Source organism: Peromyscus maniculatus, chromosome X, assembly GCF_049852395.1.
Source record: "Peromyscus maniculatus bairdii isolate BWxNUB_F1_BW_parent chromosome X, HU_Pman_BW_mat_3.1, whole genome shotgun sequence".
Classification (NCBI taxonomy): Eukaryota; Metazoa; Chordata; class Mammalia; order Rodentia; family Cricetidae; genus Peromyscus; species Peromyscus maniculatus.
The window spans coordinates 51,579,616-51,597,746 of NC_134875.1; the positions used below are offsets into that span (position 1 = coordinate 51,579,616).

The 18,131-nt window shown below is 46.6% G+C and overlaps 1 protein-coding gene across 2 annotated transcripts in view; it reads right to left on the reverse strand.

Annotated features, from left to right (window-relative positions):
* Nucleotides 1–1,143: 1,143 nt before the first annotated feature.
* The window catches only part of Cldn2 (claudin 2), a 39,610-nt gene continuing 22,622 nt past the window's right edge, over nt 1,144–18,131 (reverse strand). The window contains exons 2-4 of one of the 2 annotated variants that reach the window (XM_042268714.2): nt 12,191–12,388; nt 3,087–3,951; nt 1,144–2,489 (exon numbers count right to left, since the gene is read on the reverse strand). In XM_042268714.2, the coding sequence (XP_042124648.1) occupies nt 2,465–2,489; nt 3,087–3,769 (708 nt within the window). In that variant the 5' untranslated portion in view covers nt 3,770–3,951; nt 12,191–12,388 and the 3' untranslated portion in view covers nt 1,144–2,464. Of the gene's footprint in view, nt 2,490–3,076; nt 3,952–12,190; nt 12,389–18,131 lie in introns of those variants that run through there. The other variant, XM_042268715.2, reaches the window with a different exon arrangement.

An 18,131-nucleotide genomic window follows, 5' to 3' on the forward strand; every position in this document is an offset into this window, starting at 1 on the left:
AACCTGCTTCCCTGAGATATTTAGAGGATGAAAATGCCTTGGCTGCCAGATGGTGGGTAGTCAGAACCATACTCAGGATTCATCAAGGTAAACTCGTTAAAGCTAACCCGCCTTTCAGCCCCCATTTGTCCTGGGTCAAGCACTGGGAATTCTGGGACCAGACAGGAGATGACTTCTTACTGTGCCGTGAGTGGGTCCTCCTCCTCCCCAGCCCTTCCCTCTAAATGGATTTGGATGCTGTCTTCAATCCTGTGCACCAAAGAAGGTCCGCTTCAGAAGTACAAGGCTGCTGTTTGTAATAACCAGCTCCTATATGCGATGCCCCCGGAAGTTCAAGGGCTGGTTGAGCTGAACTCACAGGGCCCCATTCTTGTTAGTATTGTATTAATAAACTTATTACTAGGCTGTGTTATGAAGTCAAATCATTGATATTCCAAACTTCCCCAGAGTTAGAGGACTTAGAACTGATATGTTGGATCTTAGATGACAACCTAGCACCCCCCTGGTCAGACAGATAGCATGGTAGGAGCCGGCAGAAGTCAAGCTTGATGAATTCCCACTCCCCCAGATCACCTTCATGGGTAAGCAGGGGAGCCTGAATGTCTCATTGTTACTTTGCAGGTCCTACGCAGATTTCTTTAGACTGCATGGGAACTTCTGGAAGGCTGTTCTTATTGGCTGTGAAAACTGCTGGATCAGCAGGGTCCTATTTTCAGAGTCAAGAGACTAACTTAGACTAGGGTACTAACTCCAGCTATGTAGCCCTGGGAAAACCTTTACTTGGGTGGATCTGCATTCCCCTATATGCCAAATGGAGCTGATCAGGTCAGGCTCAGCTTCCTCATGTTAGTGGATTGGAGAATGAGAGGAATACACACATAACCATTGAATAACCAACCCCAGTTAAGTGATTTTCAAGTACATTTTTACTTTTCTGAAAAAGAACAAACCCTGGGCAAGATGAAGGACTTCATTTCTTTTGTGAGGGGTATTGTCATGTACTCTGATTGTATTCACAAAACCTGGAATTTTCTGTGCACCTTTGTACACACAAAGATAGGCTCCCACCTGCCCTTCCTAACCCAATTCCTTTCCATCACATGTACCCTGTCTTAGCTCCCTTTTAATCAATAAAACAATTGCTCAATCAACAAGCATTTATTGATCATCTTGTGTGTGCCCAGCACTGTTACAGTCTTGGGTATATATACAGACAGGTCTAAGATATGACAACTGCCCTCCAAGTACTTACAGTGAACTTTTGAGATCACACAGACAGACAGACAGATACACACACACACACACACACACACACACACACACACACACACACACGAGAACTATCAATCAAAATTATGACTAATAAGCATTAAGTGATTTATATATTGGGAGTTGGAAGAGGGAGAGGTAAGAGCAGAAAGGAGTGGTCAGAGAAGTCTCGATGAAGGAGGTGATGACGAGCAAGTTCTCCAAGCATGGGAATGACTTAGTGAAGAGGAAATGGCATCCAGGTCGGTAAACCAGCTTGAGCATGGTGGAAATAGGAAAGGCATGTTAGAGGAAACCTCACGTACAGGCCTCCCTTGCTGGCACTGAAGTTTTGACACGGTGTGCTGGACATCTTCTGAAGCTGGTGATATTAGGCTGGTGGGGGGAAAAGAACGTCTCTTGTTTCTGATCCCCACGCATCACAGAGGAAACGGAGCATTTTAAGACCTTGATAGTGAAACTGTTAGGCTGAGAACCATTCTCTGTTCTCCTACTTCGAGCACAATCCCAGGCAGCAGTCCGTCTATCACTCAGGTCATAAACCGATGTTCCACACTGGAGACCTTGCATACCAGTCAAAATATCTTCTGAAGGGCCATGACAGAGGATTCAAAGTGCCCAATGACCTATCTGGTGCTGTGGTCTTTCGGAGGCACTGTAGGGCTCTGAGTTGTTTTTCCATTAAGTCTGAAGGTTCTGGTAGGGCTGCCTCTCTGAAACAGTAGGGGCACACACAGCCACCATACATGTTCACCTAGCTTCTCGGGTACCACCGTCCTTATTCTTTCTTGGCCAGGGTTAAAGAGTAATATCTTTCTTAGTCCTCTGCAGTTCGCCATGTTGAAGGGCAGTTCTAGAAAAACTGGTTTGTTGTTCCCAAGGAAACCTTTGTCTAGAGCTCCAGGTCTTGTGGTTTAGCCAGGAGGCTAGGTCAGACACCCCAGAGGGAGGCAGAGGCTTCAGTAGTGGTTGTTAACTGCAGCTTCTTGGTAACTCCGCGGTGGAGTCGGAGTGCTGCAGCCCTGCACTTTTCCGTTCTCTTCCTGGGCTTTTCTGCAGCTCTGCCTCCCCAGGGGTATGGGGACGAGAGGACATGCCCTGAGAAGTGATTCTGACGATTTGCCGGTCCCAGATTGCCTTCCATCCTGCCCCCAGTTGCTTTCTGCTGGATGCCACGAGGTGTCTTTCCTTCAGTTCATTCACAGCCCAGTCTGGACACGCTGCATTCATAACAAAAGTGGGAGAGAGGCTTAGGCCTGCTACAGATCAATCCATGTCTTTGGATGGAGGGTTGAGAAGGGAGCTAGAGCCGTGCTCACAGAAGCCACCACTCCTTCTTTCTGTCCCCCAGCAATTGGTAAGAGCCAACCTCAGCCAGAGGGAGAGGGTCTTCTGCTCACAGATGGTCAGTCAGTAGGATATGATTAGTAGGTTGGGGGCACCGATTTCCAGGTAAACCAAAGGTCAGAGGAGCACCTCTGGGTTTAGCCAACAGTGGCAGGGATGGGATTTGGAGTTTGGGGTTGAGCAGTCAAAGTACAGGAGGTGCCTTGGTGGGGCAGGGTAAGGAAGATTGAAAAGCTGACTTGGTGAGGGCCCTTGCAATTGGACCTACATGCCACCACACCCGTCTCCATCTCTGCCTTCACTCCATCCGATGGCCAAAGTCAGTCTAGCCTCAGCAGCACCTTATACATGGTTCAGTGGCAACATACCTTGCCTGTGACCCTCAGGGCATTGTCTGCTACTTTTTCTTTACAGTCCCAGCCACCACCTCACCCCACCCCCAGCTCCGGCCCCTGGTTCTTCACACGTACCCAGTCAGGCTGTAGGAGTTGAACTCATTCTTGGCTTTGGGCTGTTGCCCAGGCCTTGGAGAGCTCCTTGTGGTAAGAGGCTGGGCCTGGTAGCCATCATAGTAGTTGGTACGATTTCCCTGAGGCGAGCAGGAGAAGCAGAGGATGACTCCAGCTACCAGCGAGAAGAGGGCTGAAATAATGCCCAAGTAAAGGGCCTCTCCAATCTCAAATTTCATGCTGTCAGGAACCAGTGGTGAGTAGAAGTCCCGAAGGATGCCATGAAGATTCCAGGCAACTGGGATAAAACCCAGGATGCCACCAAGGATGAAGAAAACTCCACCCACTACGGCCACTCTGTCCTTAGCTCGAGAATCCTGGCAGAACACTGTGCATCTCATGCCCACCACAGAGATAATGCAGGCCAGTGAGGACATTGCGCTGGATGTCACCATCATGGCCTGGGCAGCCTGGATGTCAGCAGGAAGTCCTAGAAGTGTACTGTAGATATCACACTGCGTGATGCCTGTGCTGTGTGTAGCACACTCCATCCAGAGGCCCTTGGAAAAGCCAACCGCTGTCACAATGCTGGCACCAACGTAAGAACTCGTTCGCCAGTTGGGAAGCAGCATGGCAATCGATGTGCCTAAAAGCCCCAAAAGGCCTAGGACGTAGCCCACCAGTTGGACGCCAAGGGAGGCCATGGCAGACCTCTCAACAGAAGTCCCTTCGGAGCCCGCTCGCTTGTCTCTTGGCTGCTGCTCTTGTTTCTTGGATCCCGGACTCTAATCCCTCATTTCACAGTGTCTCTGGCCAGCTGACTTCTTTCCTCCTTACAAGTATCTGTGGGTGGCCACAAGCAGGCTCAAGAAGGCATCTAGAAAACCTTAAAAAAAAAAAAACCCATAAACCAGATTAAATATTGACCAGAAGCTTATGAGAAACCAGAAAACGCTGGATGCCTTTTGACCTTTGTTATCTTTAAAAATAACACATGAGAAAGGAAAAAAAAAACTTTGGAAGTAGAGCCAAAATGTCATCACCTCCTGCGTAGGCACATGCTCTAGGTTGGCAGCCAGACAAAAGGCAGGGGCAAGACAGGTGGCTGCTTTCCGAGAAGGTAGTGGTGGCAATAGTAGTTGTGGTGTGTTAACGCCACAGCTAGTCTCCAAGGCCTGCTATTTAACATATTGCCAAGCAACCACACCATGGGGCCCCTCAGTTGCAGACTGAGGCCAAACTCCAGGAGACTGGATCATGTGGAACAAGTCTTAGAATGTGGCCTTGGACTCCAGTTTGTCAGAGGCTACTTGAATTGCCAAGGGACTAAAGAGTAGAGGCTTAGCCAGGAATCTTTCTGCCTATGGCAATAATGTCCTTCCAGGGCAGATCAGGGTGGGTAACAAAGCTTTCTCTCCGTTGTCTGAGAGATCAGGTCATTCTAGCTTGATCAGATCCCTCTGTGCAAGGTCACATAAGGGCCCCTAAAGGTGTAGCACACACACACCGGTTCTACTCACCACTGGTTCCTCTCCTAACATGATCCCATGACCAGCCTCTCAGATGACAAGGGAGGACTCTAGAGAAAAAGCTCTTCCAGGTCCTCAAGGTCCCTGGCTTCTTAGAGATGGTAGAAAAGGTGGAGGGGAGGGGAGGGAAGTTGCTCCATCCAGTATTAGAGGGCTTTGAAAGAGGTAGGCAGGCATTCGGTGATATATGGGACTTTGCAGTGTTAGGAGATTCCTCACTCTTTTCCAAGGCTCAAGATACAAAGGTCAAAGTTACACACCTCCCCCCACCTTCTGCAGGACTGTTCAGCCCACAAATTTTCAACCCAATACAACATTGCTACTCCATCTTCACCTTCATCCAAAAAAATGGGGGGGGGGGGTGTCGGCTGGAGAGATAGCTCAGTGGTTAAGAGCGCTAGTTGCTCTATCAGAGGACCTAGGTTCAATTCCCGGCATCTACATGGGGGCTCAGAACTGTCAGTAACTCCAGTTCCAGTTCTGATTTCTTTTTCTGGCCTCTGCGAGCACCTGACACACAAGTGATGCATAGACATACATACAATCATAACACTCATATGCATAAAATAAAACATAAATGTTTTAAAATTCCTCTTTCCCGTTGCTCAGGGATCCATTCTTTCCTGAATTAAAACTCTAAAGATGAACAAGCACACCTACTCTATTACCTAATCTGTTCCCTATCCAAATCCAAATTTTCAGTGGTAACTCTCCTAATAGTCAACAGAGGCAAAGAGATCTAACAAAAAATTCGGGGAGGAGGAGATTGGGGTTTAGCTCAGTGGGAGCACGGAAAATTTCCTGACAACCTCCTTTGCCATTTTCAAAAGAACACAGCACCTCTCCCTCTGTACCTCCTGACCAATTCTTGCCTGGGTCCCATGTTGTCACCAAATGGTGACCTTCTTCAGACCAATATCCCAGGAGTGATCCTTGACACCCTGCTCCTGTTTATCCCTGCATCTTGTAACTACGAAGTTACACTAGTCCTGTCTTCTGAGTTACTCAAAATGTGGGACTCTCCTCTCTCATTTCCACCACTACTTCCTAATTCAGGGTTTTGTCATTCTCCCTTCCTGGCCTCGGGAAACACCAGTTTTGTAACTGCTTTTCCTTCCAGCCTTGTCTCTTCAAATTCAGTCTCTGTATGGTTGCCAGGATGGTCCTTAAACACATTAATCTGAAGAGGTCATTTGCATGTGTGCCTACATGTGCCTACATGTAGGTGTGTGGATACACACACAAATATTCACGGGGTTGCCGGGGAGGGATGTCACTTGATGCATAAACCTGTAGAGACTAGACCTTGACTTCAGGTATCTTCCTTGGTTTTTCTCCATCTTATGTTGTTTGTTTGTTTGTTTGTTTGTTTGTTTGTTTGTTTGTTTTTCGAGACAGGGTCTCTCTGTGTAGCCCTGGCTGTCCTGGAACTTGCTCTGTAGACCAGGCTGGCCTCAAACTCACAGAGATCCATCCACCTCTGACTTCTGAGTACTGGGATTAAAGGCGTCCGCCGCCACCGCCACCACCACCACCACCACCACCACCACCTGGCATGTTTTGATTTTTTGATAATTTATTTTGTCATGCATCTATGCATACATGTGTGTGTATGTGGAGGTCAAAGCACAGCTTTGTGGGGAGTTGGTCCTCTCCTTCCATCATGTGAGTTCTGATGATCAAATGCAGGTTGTTAGACTTGGCAGCAAGTGCCTTTACTCACTAAGCTGTATCATCACCTTCTGTCTTTTTTTTTTTTTTTTTAAGATGGTCTCTCACTAAACCTGGAGCTTGTTGTTTTGGCTGGCAAGTGAAACCTTGTGATCTACCTGATCCTCACCCACTCTGAGTGTACACACCTCCACACCCGGATTTATTTTTTACATTCTTCTTGGGATCTGAACTCAAGTCATCATGCTTTCACAACAAATCACTACTCTTAAGACATTCCGATGGCCCACTGTTGACCAAAGGATAGAATTCAAAGGATAAAATCCAGATTTGTTTGAACTCCATGACCTCCCAAGAGTCACCTCTTGCTGTCAACCTGCTCATACTCCATATTGCGGCTGAACTAAGTTCTTCTCAGCTCTTCAATCATGTCATGCGGTGTTTTGCTCCCACGTCTGAGTACAGGCTGTACTGAAAAGAACATCTTGAGGACTTAGCTTGGATATCTTCTGTTCTAGACATGGTCCAGTGCCCCTCCTCTGTGTTTTTTTCTGAAGATTTATTTATTTATTTTCATTTCATTTATTTATTTATTTTGGGTTTTCGAGACAGGGTTTCTCTGTGTAGTTTTGGTGCCTGTCCTGGATCTCACTCTGTAGACCAGGCTGGGTTTGAACCCACAGAGATCCACCTGGCTCTGCCTTCCAAGTGCTGAGATTAAAGGTGTGCACCACTGCCGCCGCCACTGCCGCCACCCCCCCTCCCACCCAGCAAGCTTATCTATTTTTATGTGTGAAAATGTTTTGCCTGTGTGGATGTCTGTGTGCCCATATGTGCAGGGCCCTTGGGTACCAAAAGAAGGCACTGGATACCCTGGAACTGGAGTTATAGAAGTTTATGAGCCAACATATAGGTGCTGAGATTTGAACCTGGGTCCTCTGGAAGAGCTTTCAGTGCTATTAACCACTGAGCCATCTCTCCGGGACAGTCTTCGCTATCCTTATGGTACCTTATGTTCATGCACTTCTATCATCACTGTAGTAACAATAATAAGAGCAACACACATACTGCCTATTGCATCCTTTCTGTCGTTTTCTGTTTTGTTTTGTTTCGAGAAAGCATTTCACTCTGTAGGGCAGGCCTGCCTGGAACCCACTGTGTAGCCTGAACTAGCCTCAAACTTGGGATCTTCCTTCCTCAGCCATCCAAGTGCTAGGAATACAGACATGCACCCTTGTGCCCAGATACATAGTGTTTCTCGTGAGACTATTATAAGTACTTTATATGAGTTAATTCATTTGATTATCAACTATTTCATGATAGATATACCAATACTCTCTACTGTATAATAGGTGAGAAAATTAAGGTCATCATATACTTGTGTTATATTGTAAGTTCCTATTTAAACTCATTTCTCTCTGCTGGTATGGGGGCTACTTGATGGCATCAAGGATGTCCTTTATGTCTGTATTTCATGAGCCTTACCCCCCAAATAACTCTTTAAACATACCTTTTGCTAAAAAAAAAAAATGGGGACGGGGGTCTTTCTATGTAGCCCTGGCTGGTCTGGTATTTGCTATGTAATCCTACCTCTAGCTCCTAAAGGCTGGGACTACAAGCAGGCACCAGCTCCCCCTAGCTTCAAACACATTATCTTAATGAAAGACTAAAAGCAGTAAACAGGTTTGACGGCCCCCAGGAGACTCTAATGAGTCAGTGAACATTGCTCAGAAAGGATTACCAAAGTGTTACCCGTGCAGAGAATGAAGGGGATCAGAAGAAAAGGAGATATAACTGGAGGAAACACACAATGAAGAAATAGTTACACTATTCTCTCTCTCTCTCTCATTCTCTCTCTCTCTCTCTCTCTCTCTCTCTCTCTCTCTCTCTCTCTCTCTCTCCCTCCCTCCCTCCCTCCCTCCCTCCCTCCCTCTCCATTTACTGACTATCTTGCCTGTGTAGTTGAAGGTGAAAAGCATGCTAAACTTGTGTCTTGCTCTCACAGCCTAGGACACATGGTTAGCCCTGTTCGTCAGCACTGCTGTGACCGCAGTATCTATGTAAAGCAAGGCAGATACCAGGGTACATTTAGCAAACTCGGCCATTAACAGCTATGACAGGGGGCAAGTTCTTTCCTGGCACTGGTTTTCTTTTGCTATTCTGGTCACAACTGTGCCTATCCAGGTCGCAGATGCACATCTCAGCAAGGCCTTGAGCAACCCTGCTTCTCCCTTATAGACATGGCCCTGTGAATAGTTCGCATTTCCAATACATTTTAACGCCCCCTTCCCTCCTCCCACCTCATTATGCAGCTATTCCTGCCAGTCTGGACCTTACTCTTTTCAGTCAACCTTCTTAACCCTTTCAATACTGCTATCTCCACTTCACCTCTGCACACACTTCTCTGCTGGAGCCTCGCTTCTTCCGCTTTTGCCCCCCACTCAGAATGCTCTGGTCAAAGTCAACCATTTCCTCATTCTAACGTCTCATACTCATATATCTACCACCTTGCTTTGCCCCTCTTCTTCAGGAAGCTGACTTCTCCATTGTTTTCTCTAGTGCTTCCCATGTTGTCGTTCCTCTTTCTCTCTTTTTGAAGACAGGACTTCCAAATGTCGCCGTGGCTGGTGTGGTACTCACTATGCAGCCCAGGGTGGCTTCGAACTCCTAGCAAATCCTCTTGCCTTAGATTGACAATGGCTGTTAATTCCATACCTCTCCCGTAGATCTCTCTTTTGAACTCTAGGTTTGCATAGTCGACTGCATTTGGAATGACCACCCATGAATGTATTAATGTATTAATGGCACCTCAAAATTAACACATACAAAGCTGAAGACTCCCTGCTCGTCTTTCCCATCCTCAAACTACTCCTCATACAGTATGCCCTATTGCAGTAGTATAATCAGCCATCCAGTAACCCAAGCCAGTAAGCCTTGGCTCTTCAGTTTTTCTGGGTTTTTTTTTTTTGTTTGTTTTTTTGTTTTTGTTGTTGTTGTTGTTTTGGTTTTGAGATAAGGTCTTGCTATATAGCCCAGGCTGACCTTGAACTTGTGGCAACCCTTCTACTTCACTCTCTGAATTCTGGGATTATAAGAATGTGCCACCCCACAGTTGACTTCTTCACATTTCTTGACATATAGTCATGAAGTCATGCCAGATATACCTTCAAAACAAAACACAGATGTATCTGTTTCTCTCCCTCTGCACTGCCCAAACCTTAGTTTAGACCACACAGCCAGCATCTCTTATCTACAGGAAATCACGGACCCTCACATTGGTCGTGCTAATCCCACTTCAGCTCTGCCCCTGCAATCAGTCATCAAGCCAGTCACAAAGGATATCTCTAAAGTGTCAATCCAGTCATAACTGTCATGCTACCCCTTGCCATGCTTAAAAGACTTTTGGAACTTTTGATTCCTTTCAAGATAAGGCTTGCTCTCCTAGGAAACCAGGGAACGTGTTCTGTTGTCTGACCTCACCCTTTTCTTCTGAGTTTCATCTCTAACCATTAACCTCCCATTTCATGCCGTATGCCTTTAGGCTAACCTCCCCCCATGCATGTTCACACACATGCACACCATTTCAGCTGTATCTGGGCAGCTGCAGTTCTCTCCATCTCCCTTTGTGTTCAAGCTTTGCCATCCACCATTTGCCCGGAGACTTGCTGGTCGTCCTTTAGTGTTATAATCATCCATATTTGAGAACTGTTCTTGGACCCTCCTCCATTCCTTGTCCAGGCTGAGTTGAATACCTTCCCTTCAAACACGCAGAAGGGTGGAGAACTACCTTAAAGATAGGAAAGGACTCCTGGCTCTCAGAGAAGCAGCTTGGTGGCACATACCTGTAATCCCAGCACTCAGGAGGTAGAGAAAGAAGTATGGTGAGTTAAAGGCCAACTTGGGCTACATAGGGAGTTCTAGGTCAGTGTCAGTTACCATAGCAAGACTCTGTCTCAAAAACAAGCAACCAAAACCAAAACAGCAGACAGGTGGTGGTGTCGCACACCTTTAATCCCAGCACTCAGGAGGCAGAGGCAGGTGGATCTCTGTGAGTTCGAGGCCAGCCTGGTCTACAGAGTGAATCCAGGACAGTCACCAAAACAACACAGAGAAACCTTGTCTTCAACAACAACAAAACCAAGCCAGCAACCCTCAGTTTCCCCAAGAAAATCAAAGGTTCTCCAAGGGTAAAACCTCTCCTGAGAGCCAGGCCTGACTTAGTAGTTGTGAGAGGAAAGTATCTGTGAGTGCACTCAGGAAAAGGCCTTACCTGAAGGCTGGAGTCTTCACAAAGGGAGTTGCCATAGCTGAGCAGCCGGAAGGGGCACTACTAGAGTTTACTCAAATGGGGAAAGTGGCTCCCTGGGAGTTCCTTCTCCCATAGGGTCAGGAAGACAAGGTTGAAAAACTAGCAAGTGACTGGGTGATGAGGTGAGCTAGGCTGGATTCATCTTTGGTGAGCAGTAGCACTGAGGGCAGACACTGTGAAGATAAATGGTCCTGCCTGAGTGGCCAAAGCTCTTGTTTCTTGTCTCAGTTGTACCTACAACTTGTTGAAGAAATCCCCTGAGTTCTTTATGCCTGACTTTGTTTATCAGTAAGGTTTTCTTCACCTCGAATTAGGTAGTAGAGAGAGGAGGTCTCTCTCTAAAAATTTTTTTTTAATTTTTTAATTTTTATTTTTTACAAATGCAGAGGACTAGAAAGCTGCTATTTGAAGCAGAGGGCTTTAGAAGAAACTTTTCTTTCAGGGGTCCTCCTGAAAGCCAGGTGCCAGAGATTCTAGGCCTTGCTAGATGAAGTCGTCCCCTGGGAGTGAAGCCAACATCCTCCATGGCCAAAAGCTGGCGGAGAAAGCTTCCCTCTGGACCCTTACCTAATCTTCCTTAGGGCAGGGATTGGAAGTGCAGGGGAAGATTAAGAGGGTCAAGTCTGACTTAACTCCTTCTCACCAGGGCAGTCCCTTGATAGCTTTCCCATCTGTGGTGCCTGGTGTGTCTCTATGGAGGATGCTCTTAGAAACAAGAGTGTGACAGGACCATAAAGAGTCTCTGGCTCAAGGAAGGACCTGGTATAGCCTTCTGTTAAGAACGGAAGCCATCAGATCCTGTTTGCCGGTCATCCTCATGTTCCCATCCCTTGAGTTTAGAGCCCCTGGGAGGAATCTGAGACTGTCGATCCCTCCCCTGTCCCCCACTGCCACATCCCAAGGGCTCAAGCGGCTGTAGAAGCCATCTCTTTGCAGTCCACCTCTCTGCACCGGTTGATGGATGGCAGCTACGGGGATTGCACCCGGTGAGGGATTTTATAATTGTCTTTAAAAAGAAGTTTCTTTTTGTCCAGATCACCAAAGTCAAAGCAAGCATACTTTAAAGCACTGGGAAACACAGAGAAGAAGGATTTGTGAGACAAAAATCTGCCACTGTCTCCCTACCTATCAGTGCTATGAGTGTTTTGGCTCCAACTCCATTTTTGAAGAGCACTTGAAAAGAACAGTGCCTGAGATGGGGGCATTCATGGAGAGCAGCTGAGGGGTTTGAAAGGAGAGTCACGGGGAACCCACCTTCTGTTGCCCCATAAGCTCTCATGCCCAGGAGGACATTGGAGCTTCCCATCCTGCTTAGCCCCATGTTGGTCCAGCAAAAGGGAAAGCTCCAGCCCTCCTCCTCCTCCCTTATTCTCCCGAATTCCTTCATTTCTGATCTGAAGAACGGATCTTCTGGCCCTTCACCTTAAAAGACGGCAAACCTTGTTACAACTTGAAGAAAACACATAGTGCCAACCCATGTGCCCACTTCCATAGCCTCCCCCAGCTTCCCAAGGGAGCCCACCCTGACTCCGTCATGGGCTCTGGTGACTGCAGCTGGGGTTGAAACCACCCACCTAAGTGAGCCTGAAGGATGGCAAGTGCATCAGGATACTTACAGAGTAGCTGTTCTTTGGAAGAGCTCCTGCTGAAGAGATGCTCCCGGGGACAGAGGACTGGGTCCTGAGAAAGGCGAACCCGCTTCCAAGGGGCCACAGGCTGTGGTGATCAGGGATTTCTAATTGTTAGCCACAGCTTTTCAAAAATCCACCTGTAAATCGGAGCCTTCTTACAGATGAGAATTAAACCCCTGGAGGCTGGAACAGATTGAGGTACTCTTTAAGAAATGTTTGGTGGGTTTTATGTTTACCCTGTCAAAAACTCCAGCTGGGCTTTTGTGTGGTGGACCTCGGTGGGGAGGGGGATTGGGGCCAAGGAGGAATTTAGAACATTCCTGCTTTGGGGGGAGGGGAGAGAAGGGCGTTCTGTTATGCCCATTAGGTGTCCCTGGCTTGCAGCCCCAAGGCTCAGCAGGAAGTAAGCCTCATAAACAGGGCCTGGGTGAAGGAGGGCCTAAGTGTGGCCTGGCACTGCTGTCCTGTGCTGCCAGGCCTCCAGAAACTCCTTAACTCACTGTGGTTCTTTGGTTAGGTCCCCAGCCCTACGCCCCCTCCAACGCCAACTTCCCAAGAGAAAGCAAGTGTACCGTAGATCTGAATTTTTTACGGTGAAAACCCGGGCTCTCGCAGGCCCAACAAACTAGGTTTAGCCACTGTCTCTACTACACCGATGAAAGACACCAGTTAGAGCAAAAGCAGAGAAAGGAGATTTATTCAGTAGGGTAACTTTGGGAAGAAGAAGAAATAAGGGAGCTCAGGGATCCTGCAAGTCCATCTTCAGGGGGTTGACAGGAGGATTAGGTTTCTGGAGAAGAAACGTGTGCATGATTGGGCAATCCTGGGCATGGGGCAGCCCTATCCATCATTGATTGTCTGTTGTCTCTAGCTCCTCTCTGTCCTGCAAAGTGGTCTGATAACCCCTGTGAAATCTCTTCCTTGGTAGCAAGTTCCTCCTTTGCCTAGCAAAGGCTTCTTTCCCATCAGGCCTCAGCCTTGCCGTCTCCCATCAGATTTCAATTTTGCATGAGACCCCTGGGGAAATTTTTGTTCTTTCTGCTTGATTTTTCTCAATGGTCTGATAGTCAAAGGGAGAGACATAGGCATCTCTTTTTCAAACATATTCTCTCTGGACTAGGGAATGTAGGTCAGCCTGGTAGTTAGCTTGGTTTGATTCTTAGCACCCATAAAACTAGGCATGGAGCCCAGGCCTCTAACCTGGGATGGGAGGTGGAGGCAGGAGGTTCAGAAGTTCAAGGTAAGTTTGAGACCAGTTGAGCTATATGAGACCTGACCTAAAAAAAAAAATTAAGCTGAATGTATGAGTGTAGTCTCCCTTTCTCCTGCCCTTTCTCCTTCTTCTCTTCCTTCCTCCATCCTTCCCAGAAAAAGAATCTCTTTTCTCCTACCAAGAGAGATTACAGATGCTCTGTGGGTTCAGAGCAGGTCCTGCACAGTGAGCCTGATGAAGCTACCATAATAATAGGCTTCCTCCCCCCCCCCAAACACAGAGGTACTAAATTGCCATTGGAGCCCCCTCAAAAGTTCTGTATGATTAGGGTTCCTCACCAAGTAGAACAAAAATTTTCCTTTTTTTTTTTTTTGTAATTGTGACAGGCTCTCTATGTAGCCCAGGCTAGCCTCAAATTCACTATGTATCCCCTGGCCTAGAATGTGTAGCAATCCTTTTATCTCCTAAGTACTGGGATTTACACACATGAATCATCATGTCTGATGCTGTTGAAAAGAATTCAGAGGCTGAAATGTTCCCAGAATGCTACTGGCCAGTGAGCATCACTGCTAACATTTTGAAACCATTAATGGAAATACATTTTACAAAACCGAATCCCACTATATCTATGATTCTGTAACCTATCATTTCTAAAGACTGTATCAAGGAGCTGTTCCCATATCAATTAAAAACCAGAGCTTTTTAAATCTCCAATACCTACATTGCATTCTACCATGTAAAATGATGTCTTTAACCATAAACAGACATTTTGTCATATACCACTTTTGTTAGTACAAAATCTCATCTTTCCACATGACCCTAACAAATTCCTAGGCCTAGAATTGCTTAATTAGAGATGATTTACTTGTAAAGGCTAATACACTATATTATAAAACTAAGATGGCTGCTGCTGTTTCCAATGAAGAAACTTAAGTCCCACGAGGTGAGAGAACAAACTACCCAGCAACTCAAGGTGAGTTGGACCTGGTATCTAGGTGTCTAGTTGAGTCAACTTTCAGGTGAACACACTGGGACTCCGTCGGGTCAGGGGCCACTATGCAGTTGGTGGTGCTATGCCCTGTGCTAGTACTTTGTGGTGGTGGTGGTGGTGGGCTTTTCCCACGCATCTCTCACTGAGCTAATACAGAGCAAAAGCACGCCTGAGTACTAAACGTGGCCCACTCTGGACTTGGACTCTTAATCAGTGTATTTTAGGTGTTTTGGTTTTTTTTTAAGAACTATCAAAGCAAACAGATTTGTTGCCTAGGGAGAATTCAGCGAAGCAAATCAGAATTCATCCTCCTTCCTAAGATGGCCCATCCCTGCCTAGCAGGTATGAACTGGTCACTGATCCCCCTAACAGCACTCCTGCACAAGAGGCTCTTCAGGATTGTCCCCCTTGGCAGGCTGGGACAAGCTAAGGTCAGTGAGGCCTGAACTCAGGCCTGGGGACTCAGCATGAAAGCAGGCAAGGCCGTAGGGGCAAGAAGGATAACCTGCTAATCCTCTAACCAGCTCTGTGACCTTGAGCAAATCTTTCCATCCTCTTTTTTTTCCAGGCTCCCCACAGCGGACTCTTCAAGCCTGAACTAATGAATCCGAAAGTGTTTTGACACTTAGAAAAGGCTGGTTGAAGGCAAGATGTTTGACTTGGTGGTGGTGGGGCAGCTTATCAGCTCTCAGTGATACTGTGCAACCAAGGAAAGGCAGAATCTCAGGGACAGGTGCCAGGGCGGATGAGGGCACTGTGTTCGAAGGATGTGGTTACTGCGTTGGCAAGCATTCAAGGACTAGGTTCTAACAATGCTTCATACAGGTCGGCAGTGACAGATCCTGGTGGCCCCACGCCAAAGTGTATAAGCCCTGGGTTTCGAGGTTGGGAGGGATCTTAGTGATCATTCTGCTGAGACCCCCAGCTGAGATCCAGCCAACCTACCTAGGTAGAGGATGGAGTAGGATGCAAAGGAAAAGGGGAGAGCAGCAGTTTGGGGAGAGGAGTGTCTGGTTAAGGAGAAGAATGTGTAGTGTGAGAACAAAAGGAGGAAACTAAAGGTCTGAAGAGTGACGAGGAAAAGAGAGTGGAAGAGAGGAGAGAGCAGTCTGAGGAAGAGAATGTAAGTCGTGTAGGTAAAGCAAGGTCTTGAAGGAGAGAGAAGAGACCATATGATGAAAAGAGAAGTCTGGAGTTGAGGATATAGCTTAAGAGGCAGAATGTTAGCCAGGCGGCGGTGGTGCATGCCTTTAATGCCAGCACTCTGGAGGCAGAGGCAGGTGGATCTCTGTGAGTTCAAGGCCAGCCTGGTCTACAGAGTGAGATCCAGGAAAGGCACCAAAACTACATGGAGAAACCCTGTCTCAAAAAACAAAACAAAAACAAGTAGAATGTTTGTCTAACATGCAGGAAGCCTGGGGTTCTATGTAGCATGACACAAAGCTGGCCAATGGTTTATGCCCATGATCCTTATACAACCAGAGGCTGAAGCAGAATTGCCATGGATTCACGACTAACCTAAGGTACATGGTGAGTTTCGAGCTAACCTGGACTACCAAATGAGATTATGTCTCAAATAATAACAATGAACAGAACAACGAGAAGGAAACAAAAGTTGTCTAGAGAGAGAAACAACAGCAACTTGAGACAAAACTAAGGAGGAAAGGACTCTGGGAAGAGTTGGGGGGGGGGGACAGGGGAGAGATTCGAGAGATGGCTACCTGACCATTCCACCAGACCAAGACATACTTGTCACCATTGGCCCCATGCCACCAAGTCCAATGGCTACTTCTGAGACCTTAGCTTCCCTCATTTCCATACAGCTTTCTACACCCTCCATAAGTGCCCTGTGAGGTACTCCTTTTGGCTGCTGACACAACGCTCCCATGGTTTCTCACCCTACCTCTTGAACTCCTTTTTCCTTGGCTCTTTTCTCCTCTGTCAGACAATAAGGATTGCTGTTTCATAAAAGTAGAGAGTAGAATAATGATTACCAGAGCCTCAGAAGGACATGGTTGACAACAATTAATGTTTAATGTTTCAAAATAGCCAGTGAAGAGGATCATGAATGCTTCCCATACAAGGAAGTATTATTTGAGCTGGGGCAGGGGAGGTGTCTTGGCTGTTAAGAGCACTGACTGCTCTTCCACAGGACCTCGGTTTGATTCCTAGCCTACACATGGCTGCTTACAACCATCTGTAACTCCAGCTACAGGGGATCCAATGCCTCCTTCCAGCCTCTGAGGGCATCATACACATGTGGTGCACAGAAATACATTCATACACATAAAATAATAAAATACAAAGGAATTTTAAAGACTTCTCTGGAGTTAGGGTTGCATCAGTTATCCTGATGTAATCATTACATAACTCGAGAAATCTACGGAGTCTGCTTAAAGGGTAAATGAATTTATTAGGGAGGAAGACTCACTACAGCACAGAAGATTTATCTTAGGGTACTGGAAGTTTGAGGTACAGTCCAATGCTGTTCTCCTGCCTGGGTCTGTCTCAGCATCCAAGCCCTCAAGGGAGAGAAGAGAGTGGTATATGTGTGTCTGAGGTCTTAGGGGTAGCCCTGAGCCATTATGCTCCAGGGGCAGGTACTTCAATGTCACAGATTGGCAGGACAGTTACCTGCTACATCCCTAGGGGTGGTGCTTCAAGGTCATAGCTAGAACAAGTATCCACTACATCTACACACTGTACATATGTATCAAAACATCACACTGCGTTCCATATTATGGGCCAGTTACAAGTCCAAACAATTTTAGGTGGCTGGGGTTATAACCAAGTGGTAAAGTGCTTGCTCGGTATACTGATGGCCCAAGGTTCCCTTTCCAGCACCTCCAAAATTGTTTTAAAATATGGACATTTCTAGCAAGAGTGGGAGGGAAATAAGAGAGAGTGGAGGAAATAATTGGAGTGCATTATATACGTGTTTGAAATTGTCAAAGAGCAAAATTTATTGATACAATTTCATGTTTCTCAAGAGCCTGGCTCAGCTGCTGCTGCTGCTTCTTCTTCTTCTTCTTCTTCTTCTTCTTCTTCTTCTTCTTCTTCTTCTTCTTCTTCTTCTTCTTCTTCTTCTTCTTCTTCTTCCTCTTCTTCCTCCTCTTCCTCTTCTTCCTCCTCTTCCTCCTCTTCCTCTTCTTCCTCCTCTTCCTCCTCTTCCTCCTCTTCTTTTTCTTCTTCTTCTTTCTTTTTTTTTCTGAGACAAGATTTATCTACATAGTTTTGGTGTCTGTCCTGGATCTCGCTCTGTAGACCAGGCTGGCCTCGAACTCACAGAGATCTACCTGGCTCTGCCTCCCAAGTGCTGGGATTAAAGGCATGAGCCACCACTGCCTGGCAAACTTGCTCTTCTTATTCTGCATCATCACTCCAGGAAGTCTTCTATGTCCTTAATGGTTTCAATGAGTCTGTATAATCAGATAGCTTCCAAACCATCAATGTACGTTTCGATTTTTCTGAGATTTTGATCTCTCTGCATTGGTATCTTTTTAGTAGCTCATTGTGCCCCAAATCATACCCCTTTTTGTTGAGATGGAATCTTAATATGTAGCCCAGATAGAACTCAAACTCACCATTCACTGCCTCAGCCTCTCAAGCGGTTGGATTACAGGTAAGTACAACCATAGCTGACCCAAAATGATGGCCTTAATTCCTCTTTGAACTAAAACCAATCCTCCTTCATAATTCTGTCTTTGAAAAAGCCAGTTTCT